This window comes from Hippoglossus stenolepis, chromosome 14 (assembly GCF_022539355.2).
Source record: "Hippoglossus stenolepis isolate QCI-W04-F060 chromosome 14, HSTE1.2, whole genome shotgun sequence".
Classification (NCBI taxonomy): domain Eukaryota; kingdom Metazoa; phylum Chordata; class Actinopteri; order Pleuronectiformes; family Pleuronectidae; genus Hippoglossus; species Hippoglossus stenolepis.
In genome coordinates this window covers 15,676,379-15,692,884 of record NC_061496.1, presented here as the reverse complement: position 1 = coordinate 15,692,884, position 16,506 = coordinate 15,676,379, and the positions used below count along the sequence as shown (strand labels likewise).

The 16,506-nt window shown below is 42.1% G+C and overlaps 1 protein-coding gene across 1 annotated transcript; it reads left to right on the top strand.

Annotated features, from left to right (window-relative positions):
• Positions 1-327: 327 nt before the first annotated feature.
• On the top strand, positions 328-15,957 carry LOC118121318 (guanine nucleotide-binding protein subunit alpha-11). Its single transcript, XM_035177111.2, has 8 exons — positions 328-528; positions 779-942; positions 3,497-3,681; positions 4,514-4,668; positions 7,143-7,271; positions 8,486-8,615; positions 9,745-9,898; positions 12,464-15,957. Exons 2-8 carry the CDS (start codon positions 795-797, stop codon positions 12,667-12,669), a joined length of 1,107 nt encoding a protein of 368 aa, XP_035033002.1. The 5' UTR covers positions 328-528; positions 779-794; the 3' UTR covers positions 12,670-15,957.
• The last annotated feature ends 549 nt before the right edge of the window (positions 15,958-16,506 follow it).

Below are 16,506 nucleotides of genomic sequence, written 5' to 3'. Positions count from 1 at the left end.
TATTTTTAGATATTGCACATTGTAATACAAATATTGCACTTCTATTGTATATGTATATGTTGTTAGTAGTCACCCCATGTGGAAATAAAAGATTGTATACAATGCCACGTGTTTTATACAACACATTTAAACATGTTTTAAAAGTAAAATCCATCGATTTACTTCACTTCTTTGGCAAAATGTTAAATGTATGAGTAATTGTCCAAGAACGGTGTAAAACGACATGCTCTTATTTCATACGCGCGACGCCTCACTTCCGGCGCTGCTGCGGTAACTTGCCGCTCCTCCTGCCGCTCCGTTGCCCTGAGCGCATTCCAGGTACAGTGAGTCTGCCGCGCACCACCGAGGCTGCGCATTCCTCTGTAGGCGCGGCGGACTTTCCCGAGCAGACTGCCGCTGCGGCTCGATTCGTTGTCAGCTGGAAACTGGAAAGCTGCGCTTCAGCCACGGTGTGTGTGGACAGGGGACGCGGGGAGAAATGGAGCGCGGAGCTGCGCGTAATCGGGGAGAGTGACGGACTGACAGGAGGTAAGAAGCTGGAGGATTTCTGTCTGTAACTCCAACACGTTCACACTGACTCAGCAGCCTGAGCTGATTTCCAAGTGAATATTGTAAAGTTACCAAAGTTCAACTCTGACCTGTTGACATAGGCAGTGATTGTGTTCACAGCTTCAGAGAAACTCTGCTAGAATAAAAACCAATGGCCGGGACCCTACACGGCAGCTTGATTTTATTGTCAGTCCTTATCGGCTCATTACAGCTGAGTATTCATTAACAGTTTGGTGTCAGTGGCCATGGCCTGCTGGCAGTGGTGCCAGCGCACCTGTGTGTGCCTCATGAGCGAGGAGGAGAAGAAGACCATCGCTGTGGACAAAGAGATCCAGAGGATCCTCAAGCAGCAGAAGAAGAAGGAGAAGAAGGAAGTTAAAGTCCTCCTGCTGGGTCAGTGACTGCACGCACACACACACACACACACACACACACACACACACACACACACACACACACACACACACACACACACACACACACACACACACACACACACACACACACACACACACTGGTATGCAGCTATCCTCTTTAGGACTTTGTATTGACTTCTTTTCATTGTGGACAGCCATAACCAATTCATTCATGCCAAACCCGAACCCTAACCCAACCACAATTCACATTTAACCTCTAAACTTAACCATCAGAAATGAAGTTTAGCCTCATAAGCACCAGGCTTTGGTCCCCATGAGGACTACTGGTCCTGACAAAGTCAGCGTTTATGCTGGAAAAGGCTCAACAACACAAACAGCACTAATTGAACAAATGAAAGAAATATAATTGACTTTGGATGTCACTGTGAGGAACACCCTGCATGCAAATAAAAACTGCTCGGCCTGTTTGATCGCCTGCAGCCGCGTGATAAAACAATGTAAAGCATGTGTCACCATCTGAGTATTTAAAGAATGGTTCACATTGAGATTGGTTATACCTGAAAAACCCGCAGGGACTGTGGAGATGCACCGCCCAGGAGCCTGAGGGCTGAATTCACAACCGCTTTAAAAGTCCAGTGTGTAAGGTTTAGGTGAAAGGGATCTATTGGCAGGAACTGAAAACATCGGGAGCGGGTCTTCTCTACGGACGCCACCATGTTTTTTTACAGTAGCCCAGACTGGACAAACTAAACACCTTTTGAGTTTTTATGACAACTGACGGCTGCCACAGGTTCTCTTTCATGTTCGGAATGAGAGGCTGAGGTGACGGGTGTTCAGCTGCAACATGCAACTTCACCACTAGATTCTACACACTGAACCTTTAATTACTTCACACCTGACAGGCAGCAGCTGTGTAGTTTTGCTTTGAGGCTTTTATGAGGTCAGGAGCATATCCAGGTTCCATTTAAACCCTTATCCATCCATTTAAACCCTTTCACAGCTCTCTTCATTACCTTAAAATGAGAAATTCTTTGTTGCTACTGAAAAGCAGCACGATTGAAATTTTGCTCACAGGGGCAACAGGACGTGCTGTAAACATTAAAGGTCCAGTGTGTTCAATTATAATATTTAAAATCATGTTTTCAGTAACCTTAAACAAATAGTCGTGTTTTTGTTACCTTAGAATGAGTCTTTTATATTTACATCAGGAGCAGCTCCTCTTCCTTCTGCCATGTAGCACCACCATGTTCTACAGTAGCCCGGAAAGGACAAACCAAACTCTGGCTCTAGAGAGGGCCTATCACATTTTAAATATAATTTCTCATACACACTTAGAAGGGGAGGGTCAGGCAAGGGGTATTTTGTTAGTTGCCATATGCAACTAAATCCTACACACTGAAGATTGAACATATTATCACTAATTGTGAGCATGTTTACAACTGATTTGGAGACATGTCTCTGGCCACCTGACTTAAAGGGATAGTTCACCCAGAAATGAGTGAATTTTCATTTCTGGGTGAACTATTGCTTTGAGTCCAACATTCACTCTTCTTTTAGCTCTGTTTTGGTCTTTTCTGGCTACTTGTCTGTTAAATGCTTTGCTGTGCTCACAGGGTATCACTTATTTTGTCTGTCTGCTGTTTAGTGCTGGACAGTTCACATTCAAACTGTTCCCCAGAGCTTGCATGCTAAAAACAGGGTTGACGAGAGCGTGGGGACAAAATGTTAATGTTGCAGAACATAAAACCAAATAAGTGAGCTGAAAGATGCTAAAATTGTTTGTAGAGAGTTGAGTAAGAGTTGGTAATTATCTGTAATAGTCACTCTCAGCGACACCATTTTTGATCTATTGTTAGCAGAGCAAAATTGTTTAAAGCAGATTTCAAGTTAATTACATCTGCCAAGGAGGTTATATTTTCATCTGCACACCCAGGGATTTGTTTCACTTTCTCAAACAATGTGCAATAACCAGGCATGTCTAGGGGACCGGTGTCTGTGAGCGTGTGAAATTTGGTGAAGCTCGATTAAATTCATTTGACTGTTGGGAGTTAGAGGAGGTGTTCAACTCTTCTGAGTGCCATTAGTGAATGATTTTTCAGATACATTTTTAGAAGAAAGTTAAATCTAGAATATTATATTATTTATACACATAAAAAGTGGAATCTTAAGTGCTGCGAACTGCCAAGCGCTCTTTAAGTCTACTACCAGATAGCCTGGAGCTTTCTCTATGGAAAAACTTACACTGAGTTTCAGTGTCACTATCAGTGACCGATTTTTAAATCCAATGTTATCTGTCCATTTTATAAATCACCTATCCAGACAGGGTCCAAGGCAGCAAGACACACACACACATGCACATCGAGTTTTCAGTTCACCTATTCTGCATGTCCTCAGATCGAGGGGAGAAGCTGTAGAACCTGTTAAAAAAAACCTTACAGACACATGTAGAACATGAATACTACTATGGCCCCAATCAATGTGGATGCAAACCGAGTTAGCCGTGCTGCTAACATCTTTAGAATCGTAACACTAATTTGTGTTTTTGGTAATTTCATCTTTTGTTGGTGCAGGAACCGGCGAGAGTGGAAAGACCACCTTCATCCGACAAATGAGGATCATTCACGGGCGAGGCTTCTCAGAAGAGGAGAGGAAAACCTTTGCTAAATGTATCTTCCAGAACATCTTCTTGGCCATCAAGGCCATGACCGGCGCCATGACCACGCTCAGAATCCCCTACTCGAACCCAGAGAACGAGGTAAACTCGCACACACCGTCAGCGTTACCGGCATCACCATGTGTCAAAAAAGCAGACGTAGCAGAAGACAACAATTTTTTAGTGCCCGCATTAAACAAGAGACACCAAACACAATAACACTCACTGTGATATGTACAGTATTTAGTGATTTAAATTAAGCTTATATTTTATACAATGGTTCTTTTTTTGGCTTTGTTTTATTCTCACGCCCATGACTGCTGTTTGTGAAGGAAGTTCACACACATCTCTTTGCACACTCACCATTTTGTAGAAGCATGACCATCAACACACAAACTGAACCGGTGAGCAGGGCAAATAAAGAGGGACTATTTACACACAAAATGTCTGTGGCCCTGATGTGCAATTCACAACGACGAATGGGAAAACCCAACACACAGCAAATCACAAAGCACAGTAAAATCAAGAAACACGAGATTATCTTCCCATGGAAAATGGCTGTCGCTGCTGATTGGATGAACGCACTGTCCGTCTTTTTAACTGGAAGGACATACTGCTTTCACATTCCTTTGTTGTTTTCCTTGTACGGCGTATTTCCTTGATGTTAAAAAGACGGACAGTGCGTTCGTCCAATTAGTGATGATCCTTGTCAACAGGTAGCAGGAACCTTAATTGTTAATGTCATTGTGTTTTCTTATTTGCCATTGTATTTTGTGTTGTGTTTTTGCATTTATTACTGTGGCGATCTCCTCAGGACCACCATCGAAATGTAACAGGATGCACTCAGGAGTTCAAAGAGTTGAGAGTTGTGTTAAACGTCACACACACACACACACATCAGTATGTGCTGACGTCTTCTCTCGCTGTCTTTCAGATGTTCGCCAAGTGGCTGCAGGACGTAAACACAGTGCAAATCACCCAGCTGGAACGGGGCTACGTGGAGGCGATTCGCCGCCTCTGGGCAGACCCGGGCATCCGTGTCTGTTACAGACGCCGCTGCGAGTACCAGCTCCTGGACTCCACAGAGTAGTGAGTACAGCTGCTGTCGACACTGCACCACACCCTGAGTCAGGGCAGGGAATTTGAGAGTGTCACATGGTGAAACATTGTCAGAGCAAGTTGCCAAAGATGATATCACTATAAAGAAATCTATGATGGGCAGGAGACAATATCAGCTAAACACCACATCACAATGCCTGTGTATAATAGAAGAAAAAACACCTGTAAATGGCTTAATATACTTTATCAAAAAACAGAAATCATACTTTGTATTTATTTACTTCTTACTTTAGAGACAAGGACAACTAGTTGTGCAAGGAGAATATGGTATACATACTTTATTTTCTTAGTTGGATCTAATGGTTCACAAAAACAACTGGACCCTTTAGCATGATACATGACAGAAGGATGTGGTATAGGTCAGGGAAGAGGCCATCACATTTTGGTGCAGATCTAATTAACGTGCAAATCCAGGATTTTTTAGCACGTTTATATAAATATAATTTAACTGGATCCAACAGAGAAAGACATGATCAAATGAGCAAACAAATCAAATAAAAAAAATAAATAAACGTGTGCACAAATGCATAATGAGAGAGAGAGAGCAGGTTTTGTATCAGCCAGCGTTGAACCTCTTTATTTAATGATTTTTCATAAATCTTTACTGTAAAACAAAGATAGGCTAAATAGCACAAGGCATAACAACATGTGTCAATCTTCTGGAATAGAAAACAGGTATAAACCAAAAAACGACCCAGCACAACACTTAAATAGCCATGGTAAAGAAAGGAAGCAACCTTTGAACATTTTTTTTCCATTTCATAAAAACTATACACGTGTATTAATAACATCATTTGTTTCCTGTCATTGAATCCTAAGAGAACATGTAGCGACATATTGCTGCATCGTTACCACATGTGACCTTTGCACCATAACTCACAAGTGGAAACACAACAAAGAGAGTCAGATGAGTTGTTTTAAGCTTGTGCTCCTCTCACTGCGTCTCATCCTGCATGTTTTAGTCTGTGAAAACAAACTAATTTAGTGATAAATCAGTTTAGAAATTGATTAATCAATCAAGTGACTGACGGAAAAAAGCAATGGTCAACAAGTTTTTAAAATCAAATGATCACAAGAAAATGATGAACATCTTCGGATTCTTGAGGGGATAAAACAAAGGCTCTGAGAAAATGTTTTCAGACATTTTACTGACCAAACAATAGGTAGTTAATAGACAGACAGACAGACATGCCTGTGTTGTAGCAGCAACATAAAATATATAGAAAATACAACAAAACTGTACAAAATATAAAGAACAAAAAATATAAAGAACATACACAATATATATTTATAGAATGCAATATGGTTTCAATGAAAATATTCAAAATAGATTGTGTTTATTATTTTCTTTTTTATCTGTTTCAATACTTTTGCATACACATACTTAGTGCATTTGTGTTGTCTTTAACACGTATTATTCTGTACTCAGACCACAAGAGGGGGCTAACTCTTCACAGACGTCACAGCAATTATTCATTTATCTGCCTCGTTGAAACCTGCAGTTGACGTATAAGAGTCTTTTTAAGGGAAATAGAAAAAAATGAACTGTGAGACAATAATATTGTCAGTTAGCACCACAGAGTCAACATCTTTTGAATCGGCATGAAAAGATAAAAACACGAGGTGCGAGTGTCAGAGGCATCAGAGAACAAAGCCTGGGCTCAGCCTTCCTCCTCCGTGTTCTCTCTTTTCCACTGCTGCTCTGTGTTGACCCAGCAGCTCAATCATTGTGGTGTGAGCATGATAAGAGACGTCCAGTCAACATGAACTAATGACAGCTTGTATCAACACGAGCCATAAAGCTGTCATCTGTACACAGGCTGATATGGACTCACCCAACTCCCCCCTTGTATTTTTAATCACTTGTGGAGGGGGCTCAGTGAGCACCTCCAGGTGCATAGATTTATGTCTGGTTTGCTCTTTATGTTACATCACGTGTGTTAATGAAGAAATAAAATGCTGAAAAGCGAATGATTTGTCTCTGGTTGCTGTGGGGAGACCCCGGTGGTATCGACATGTGCACAGTGGCCACTGAGGAAACATAAAGTCCAGACCAAACATAAATCTCTGCACTTTCTGCTGGCGCCTTGGATTCACAGCTCTGTCCCTCATTGTCTCTCACCATGTGTGTCCGTGTTCCTCTGCGTGTGTGTGTGCGTGTGTCTCTCTCTCTTTGGCAGCTCAGCTGCTGCCTTCTGAATCCAGGGAGAGTTGATTGGCCAACTAGTCTCAGCTCTGCCAATCCCCTCTCCCTGGTTCACCTGGAGAGATCACTGAGCCACCTCCACATCACTGATTTTCTTCTATCATCATCATCGTTCTTCATCTCACTTCAGTTTGTTTCACATGGGCCAGGCTGGATGTGACATAAACAGAGACAGTTTGTTTTACTCATCTAGTGTCAGTAACACTTTTTTTTTCTTTCCCACCTCCCTCTCCTTCAGCTACATGAGTAATCTGGATCGCATCGCCGTCCAAGACTACATCCCCACAGAACAGGACGTGCTGCGAGTTCGATTCCCCACCACAGGCATCCACGACTATTCCTTCACCATCAAGCCCGTCACGCTAAGGTGGCCAATCCTCAGATCACCAGTCTCTCACAGGGACAAATCTAAAACAACACTATTCATTGCTCTGTAAAAAAAACACACTATTGACTCTGAAAGAGGCCTTGTCTGCTTGCGCCTCTTTGTAGGATCACATTACTCATCACCTCTGTACAGAGCTCCTGTCGGGAAGTGAGGTGGCGCTCTGCGTGTTTTTCTTTGACCTTGTATTGGTGTCGTTTCTCTCGGAGATTAGAAGGATCTTTGACAGCTTAGCAGATCAAAGTTCACTTACAGCACAAGGGAAACTGTTCCCGGAGGAATTCACACCTTTTCTTTAATCATGAGACGGAGCTCAGAATAAAACAAGACAAACTGATGAAGGCATTTTGCTTGATTTCTTAACATAGGCTGTAAATAATGATAGATGATCCACATCCTCCCACTATACAGAAATTAAGTATCCCCGCAGAGGCGCTTGGGGGATGGAGCCATGGACCAAGGTCCCGTAGATACACTCACTCTGCCAATCTCGAGGCCTTGACATTTTCATACCATTTATATAACATAAAAAATAATTAATTAAAAACAAACAGAAATGACAGAAAGCATGTTTGAGATCAATTTATTTGATTTGTTCTTGATGTGTGACTTTTTACTTTGGTCCATGTCTCATCCACTCACATGGAGGAGGCAGGGTTTATGACCTATACTACATCCAGCCACAAGGTGGCTATTGAAAAAGTTTGGCTTTACTTTTTGGGGAGCCCTCATGTCATCCATCTATATAAAAATATAAAAATATTATTTATTTAGTTTTTTAAATCACAAAATAAAATGCTGAATGAGGATTTATTGGCTAAGCATACCTCCTCCTCTACATGATATTTCCCCTTGAAAAAGGAAATCTCAATTTTTGTTTCAATTAAAAATAAATTTCTGGTTTCATAAGTATTTTCCTTAGCTTTCACTCAAATTTAAAGAAGAACCACCATTGCAATTTTTTGTCTCCTTACATCAGAATATTTCAAGGTTTTGCTGAGACATCAAACAGGGACTGAAAGTTTAAAAGGGCTGACATTTAGTTTTAATTTTAATGTGTTTGTATCCATAAAAAATGTGTGATGACCATAGTGTAATGGCTTCTTTTCAAACCAGTAATATGAAGACTCGTAAAGTCTTTACAAACTGCTGCATACTCTGACACCTATTTATTCCTCTGCTGTGGTCCCTGACAGGATTGTGGATGTGGGCGGTCAGAAATCAGAGCGTCGGAAGTGGATACACTGCTTTGAAAATGTCATCTCCCTCATCTTCCTGGCCTCCCTCAGCGAGTATGACCAGGTCCTCGAGGAGAGAGATGACATAGTAAGATCCTGTTTGTGTGTGTGGGCGTTTTGTCTGTGTACCTCTGTCAGTCCACCACTGCAGAATGTGAGCAACATACCTACCTACCTACCTACCTACCTACCTACCTACCTACCTACCTAACTACCTACCTACCTACCTACCGACCTACCTACCCACCTCACCGACCTACCCACTCACCTAACCATCCACCCACCTACCCACCGACCCACCTACCTACCCACCCACCCACCCACCCACCTACCCACCACCCACCCAACCATCCACCCACCCACCGACCCACCACCCACCTACCCACCTACCTACCCACCCACCTACCCACCACCCACCCACCTACCTCACCTCATCACCCACCACCTACCCACCTACCTACCCACTCACCCATTCACTCACCCACCTACCCACCACCTCCCTACCTACCTACCTAACTATCCACCCTAACCATCTACCTACCTACCTACCTACCTACCTACCTACCTATCTACCTACCTACCTACCTACCTACCTACCTACCTACCTATCTCACCTACCTACCTATCTACCCTACCTACCTACCTACTTACCTACCTACCTAGCTACCTACCTACATAACTAAATCCTTTACTTATTCACCAATACCATAATTTACAAATACTCAATTAACAAAAAGTCCTTCATTCAAAATTTACTCGGTGCAGCATTGTCCATCCATCCATCCATCCGTCCATCCAACTGCAGTCATTTCATCTTTCCACCAGCAGGTCTCACCCTTGTACAAGAAAACCTCTCCCCCGTTCTCTCCCCCTCTCTCTCCTCCCCGTCGCCTTCTGTCCACTTCCTCCCTCCCATCCTGTCACTAAGCCTTTTATCTCTCCCAGCCACTTTTCAGTCTGCCAACACATTCATTAACCTCCACTGTGGCCTGCACGCTCTAGACCTCACCTCCCCCCATAAACCCCCCCTTTTCTTTGAAAGGACTGCTTCCTCTCTGTGCGTCAACCTAAGCCATCTGAATCTACCCATCACAGAGAACAAGTTTAACTCCATGTCAAAGTCTCAAACACTTAAAATACAATAAAATCTCCCCCAACAATGAGCACAATGTCAAAGTTTAATGACACGGTGTGATATCTCCCTCTCTGTGCCTCAGAACCGAATGGAAGAGAGTCTGGCTCTTTTCTACACCACCATCCATTCCCCCTGGTTCCTCAAAACCTCCATTATCCTCTTCCTCAACAAGACTGACATCCTGGCTGACAAAATCCAGACCTCCGATCTGCAGAAATACTTCCCCGGCTTCACAGGTAAGCTTGTTTGCTATACAGTGAGGTTAAGTAATAGGAATTGTTGGATAAACTAGTTTAGTGGTGAACTAATTGGTTGATGGCTCAGAAGTCTGACAAGTGACTTAGATGTGAAATATTTGAATTTTTGATTTCAGACTGAACAAACAATTAAACAACTCATGGGTGGAAATCTGCTACATTTTCATGACCTTCACAGGATGAATTCCAGTATCTTTTGTGGTCCGTTAGCTTTTCTTCCAGCACAATTTTAAACACTTTACTTTAGTTAGGATTCCAAGACCTGAGTTGTTTTGTATTTTGGCTTAAAAACAGGTCTGAACACTGACAAGGGGATTTACACCATTGACTGTATATAAAGATGAACAACATAAAGTGAAGGCAAAGACTCTTGATCACCCCCTTGTGGTTGGCTGCAGTATAGTTCATAAATACCACCTCTTCCCTTTTTTAGTTTATGAAACATGGACCAAACTATAAATATCAAAGTACATTTCAAAGTAAAATGTTCTTAATGATGTCTTATTCATTAGTTGTTATCGTGCTGGTGTTTATTCAATTGTTCGTTTTTCGGGCAAGTTTGGTTTTTGAGGTGAAACATCATGATTGACACCTGATGCTGACTCGTGATTGGTCGAGCCTGTGCTTGGACAGGCCCTTGATACCACGGCTTCACAACCTCGATTACTACTGTGCAGACTTGAAATATAATAAATTTTTGTACAAAGGGACTAAGTGGAGTTGCATCGTCCATCTTTATATACAGTCTATAATTTAACAGTATTGGAGGAAAAGCCCGGGTGCAGAGACAGGTCAGCAGCAGACTTCACCACCGTTAACAAGTACAACTGCAGCTACTGTGGTTGTCTGACAAAACAAGGGTTGTGAGGATGTTTTCTGCCAGATTGCTTTGAGCATGCAGTTACAGTATCTCCTCACATCCTACTGTATCCGATGCAAAATAATGTATCATTTCAAAAAGTTTACTTGCAAAGTGAAATTTAGCAATCTTTGTTTTTTTATTATTGTTTGTTTGAGTCTTTTTTTTTTCTTTCCTCCCTCTTTCTTGTGAGTCTACACACATACAGTACATAAATGCACAAATGTACACACACACACATGCACACAAATGGGTCATTTCCAGGTACTCAGTGTGCTTAATGATGTGGCTGCAGCCTGTAGCCTCCGTGGTGTGAAAGGCTGTTCAGCGGCACCCTAACAGTCCCCACCCCCCAGACCCTCCACCTCCGTCCTCTCTCCTTCTGTTACCCATGGCAACTACAGACAGATACTGTGCTTCCTGCAATCCCTGCAGCCCCCCCACCCCACCCCCACCCCCACCCAAACCCCAGGTGCAAATGTGTGAATATGTGTGTGCAAGGAGGGACTGCAAGTGAATATTAGTGCGTGTGTGTTTGTTTGTGTGTGTGTGTGTGTGTGTGTGTGTGTGTGTGTGTGTGTGTGTGTGTGTGTGTGTGTGTGTGTGTGTGTGTCTGCAGTGTGCCCACCGTGTAGCGTAAAATAATGACTCATACAGGGTCAAGCTCCTTGATGTCAATTTAACCTTAGCGCCAGCTCTGAGCGGCTCCAACCACTGGCTGCTATTTGTCGCTAATGTCACCATGTTCCTGTGTGGACACAGTGTGGCCCTTCTCACTGCTGCTGTAGCTTCACTTAAATGCTCCTGATGTTAATTAGTGAGAAATGTGGTGATTTGGACCGGAGCACTAAACTGATTTGGTCAATTCAATTATTAGTCTGTTAACACAAAACTATCTGTTTTATCTGTGTTTGTTTGTTTTTCTGATAGTTAGCAGCTTAACAAAAAAAATAAAAAATTACATTTTGGCAGGGATCCATATCAGGGGTGGATCCTGGAACTTTCTTTAACACTGCAAGATTTCAGGCTGCAACTAACAATTATTTTTTAATAGCTAAACCGGCAGATTATGTTGTCATTAAAACTCCCCTTGGCCCATATAATCTATTTAGATAGCTTCTTTTATTTGACTACCAGTCCAATACCTAGAAACATTCTGTTTATAACCATATGGGACGCAAAAAAATATGACTGCTGAATTGATAAACAAGAATTGATAATCAGATAGTTCTCATTCTAGTTACATTTTTCTCTTTGGGTTTTGGACTGTTGGTTGAACTAACTTTTATGTGATTTGGCATCAGATATATTAATTAATTTATTGAAAGAATGACAACCGAACGAATATAAATAACTCACTTTAAGTAAGTCACTCCAGTTGCCTTTGCATGATGCTGTTTTTATCATCCAAATCAAGTGGACTGTTATTTTAGTGCTTTGCAGCTTTGGCTTTAACATCATCACAACACCCTGATATCATCACAGAGGGAGTTGCCTCTCTTGGGATTTAATAAGACTGTTTGTCCAGGATATTTGTTTCATGTGACATTATTTGTACTATCACATAAGACATTAAAAAACTGGAGCAAGGGATCATCTCAATCAACAGTAACTGACCTGAATTTATACTTTGCCTTTTTTGTTATCCACTTCCATTGCTCATCTCCTTCTCACCCCTGTAACAGGTAAGAGGCAAGACCCTGAGGAAGCCAAGAAGTTCATCCGTAAGATGTACGAGCAGCAGGCGAGGAAACGTGACCAGACGGTGGAGTGGAAGACTCTTTACCCGCACTTCACCTGCGCCACCGACACCAACAACATCCGCAGGGTCTTCAACGATGTCAAGGACACGGTGCTGCTCAAATCTCTTGAGGAATATGGAATCATGTGAACTTTTACTTCGTTTAAAATTGTTGGCTTGTATGAGTGGAGGCTCTGATGGACACCAACGATTCTTTCTAAAGTCCGGACAATCATATCTCCTCCTCCTCTTCTCACTCATCACACCTTGAAAGAAGCAGGTGCAGAAAGAGATTGTACTCGCTGCCACACTCTCTCCTCTTCCTCTCAAGTAGAAAACATGAGAACGTTTTGGGAGGACTCGGCAGGGAGACACAACAAGACTGGGTGACTTTTCATCAGGGAGAGAAGATCCAGTCCTTCTTCTCAGCCAACAGCTTTTCTGCCCATTTAGATTTTGTCGTTCTTTTTGTTTGTTTGTTTTGGTTCTTATTTTTCTTCAGAGTTTAGAGTTTGAGTCATGCAGTGACTGAACGATTCCATAATTGAAGAAGGAGCAGAAATGCTATGAAGTGCTGTGCTGCCATTAACAGAGTAACAAGTTGTACAAGAGAAGATGGGGCCACCACCAATGTCACACACATTTTAAATGCTTTATTACCATCAAGCGAAGCACATGCTTGCACACACTCCCACACATACAGCAAAAACACAAATGCTTCCATCATGTCCTGTGTATGGCAAAACATAAGGTCCAAACTACTCCGCTCTTTATCCCCACATAGTTCAATTGTTTAGGCCTGGAGTTGGCCCACACTGAACACAGTCATCAGGCGCATGTACCGCATGGAATGATGGCACTTGGGTGGTCTGCTCCTGTTTGGCAGATCTTTGTCAAAAGTAAGTCCTTGCAATACTGCGTTTCAACCAAAGGTGCTAAAATTTGTTTTGTGCTATTAGGGTCATATTCACTATTTACCACATGGACCCCTGTAGGTTCACATCCAGATTACACCTTTCTGAGAGCATTGCATGTTTGCCATGTTTGACAAGAAGGCCAGAGGTCATTGCCTGATCCACATTCGGATACTATCTGGGATCCTGAACTGGTGGATTGTCTCTGTGTCTGTGATTAATGCCACCAGAGTTGATTGTCCAAATCCCCATTGATTATAGTTAAATTGAGTCTCCTTTTATTCACCTCCAGTCTTTGCTTTACACTGTTACTGTAAAAGTTCACACATTCTTTCTGTGTTAAACGGTTTACTACATTAAGTCCTGTGTTACATGTGGGCAAACTGAAGGCTGTCTGCTCTAAACTGGATGGATATGCATTGCACCTGTAAATGGTTCCACAGACCGTACAGGCAGTGAGTCACAAAGAAAACAAGACAGAATCACAATAGATGTGATGCGATGTGTGATAAATCCTCCAGGAAATATATACATAGCTTTTTTAAAGTTTTACGTATAAGGATTTTACTTTAAAATGAACGTCACCTTTGAACTAATGAATTAGCTTATCTTAGCCAAAGTTAAAATGTGCTGTAAAGCAGATCATCACTGTTACAGGAGGCAGAAATTATGTTCCCTTTCCTGTTTGCCTAGGGTGTCGCTACGATGCTAGTTCCTACCTTGTTTAGCTTGCTAACTAGCTGCAGCTCCACATGCTGATGTGTTACCTCGTTTCCCTCCCTCGGGGAACATTGGTTGTATGCATAACCTCCATCTTTGGTGGTTAAGAGATCCACTTGTTCATGGCTCACACCTGCTCTGGTGCTCAAGACACTGAGCTGCAGCCTGCAGTTACTGAAATGGTAACAGAGGGAAAGGGTCCAAAAAACGCCATGAAGTTGAATTGAATTTTAAATTTTTGTAAATTTGTATTGCCTATTACTTTTTTAAAGAATGGATTAAATCATGAGACAATTGAGTTGCTCATACTGACAAACTACCTTGTTTTTGGTGCAATTTTCTGGCCAGCAAACAATGTTTTGGTACAAGAAGCAGTTTTGAGCTCAAAAGTTCTTTCACCCACTTTACATTGTCTATCCAGCACCAAATGTGAGTCACACTCCGTTAAAGATGAGCCTGTGAACGGGCTGAGACCAAAATAGAGCTAAAAAGAGTGTCCAGAGCTTCTTATCACACTATACAAGTCACCAAAAAAAAATATGTTAAAGTGCTGTAAGGTCTATTTCTCAGTGACTCTGAAAAAAGTCTGTTCAGAACTTTTAAACAACCAGTTTCCCTACAGCAATGGAGCCAACAGCAGCTTTTTAACAGTGCGATTTTAATGCTATATCAACTACTGCGTTTTAATTTGAAATTGATTGCTGAATCTGTTGTCTTTGCTTTCAGCTGAGACAAGATATTATTCGAACAATCTGCAACAACTCTGCAACCAATGCTTCCTGTGTCCAGCGGGGCGTGTTTACCTTCCTGTTTACACCAGCATGTGCATGCACGTGAGGGGTCACTTGATATGTTACCTTTTCAAGAATATTTGTGTGGGCAGGGATTAAAACTGATACAAAGCCTAAGATCGTTGTAGTCGTCTGGATGTAGCCTAGTCGAGCCTCTGAGCTGAGTCTGAGAGGATTCTGCACCAGTTCCTTCATCTGTCTTTGGCCAATTTTTTCTGCCAGCCCAGAAGAAAAATAAGACACTTTATTAAAATCAATACCATCAATTCAAGCTCTAATCACACTTGGTGGCTGACAGGTTTTAAAAGGTCACAAATAAAAAAAAAAGCGAGACTGAGAGAACAGCTCCATTCATGCTGCGAGTTCAATCAACAATGGTGGGCAAAAAAAATCTGCTCTGCTGGCTAAAGGGTAAAGAATATTAATATGAGGTGGCAGTGTGATCTCCTTGTGTGTCCTATTTATATCAGTGTGTGGAGAGGGGAATTTTATATTGGTCCGGAGCTTGAGTTCTACCCTTGTGTGCGTCACTGAGTGTTGAGTGTGTGTTGAGTGGAAAATGACATTGAAATTTAGTAAATTAACTGACCTTGATGGGAAGCTAATATTAGTTCACAATGTGTCTGTGACGAGGTTCCGGCTGCTGTTTTGTTGATTGTACATAACATGTTTTGATCTCTACACGGCTGCTTCATGTATGCAGATGTGGTAGCTACGTTGTTGAATCTTTATGATGCCTTCAAACACAATTGTCTGATTTTACTGTACATTAACTGATGACTACTATACTTTTGATTGATTTTTAACTGTTGTATCTTAAAATATTGTTTACCAACAGCACATAAACTGTGACTAGAGAAGGTGTTTGCTAGTGAACTACTTTGTTTTGCAATGGGAGACCTCCTCTCATACGGTGACAGCAAATATTTTACTGTAGATTTGGGTGAAGGACGTGGGCAAATATGTATTTTTCTAGCTAACATTAAAAACAAGCGTCTGTACACGCACTCATCTGCTTGCTTTTGCTTGTCTTCCTTGGAGGATGTGGCCAGAGAGTCTGTCCGTCATGATGTGTTTTCTCTTTGTCACACGGACAAGCATGATCTCACAGGCCGTAATCACACGCTCGCTGTGACCCACAGTTTGCAAATGATACACTGCAGGCTCTGCATCAGACTGACATGCAGGATTCTGTAACACACAGCACATGGTGCGGACCGTGAGAGCTCCTCTGTAAACAAAGTCATGAAGGAGAAAACGCCTCACCAGGTCGGGGCAGTTCAAGCTTGACACGATCACATGAGTGTTGTTTAACTTGCGATATTCCTTCATCAACTCCTGGCAGAAGCAAAACAAACTTTCCAGTCACAGTTTTCTAAGAGCGTGACTGTGATGATCCACTGACAACAGTCTGATGCTGTACATGCCACATATTTACATAATATCATAAAGAAACAGGCCGCTGAGGAATTACACTGTAATACGCACAAATGAACATGCACACACACATACACACACACCGCACCTCAGGAGTGTGAGAGTGTGATCCTTTGGCACTGTTG

Coding starts and splice junctions, on each gene's coding strand:
- LOC118121318 (XM_035177111.2), top strand. CDS start 795: ATGGCCTGCTGGCAGTGGTGCCAGCGCACCTGTGTGTGCCTCATGAGC. Junction 943..3,496: donor AGTTAAAGTCCTCCTGCTGG/GTCAGTGACTGC, acceptor TTGTTGGTGCAG/GAACCGGCGAGAGTGGAAAG. Junction 3,682..4,513: donor ACTCGAACCCAGAGAACGAG/GTAAACTCGCAC, acceptor GCTGTCTTTCAG/ATGTTCGCCAAGTGGCTGCA.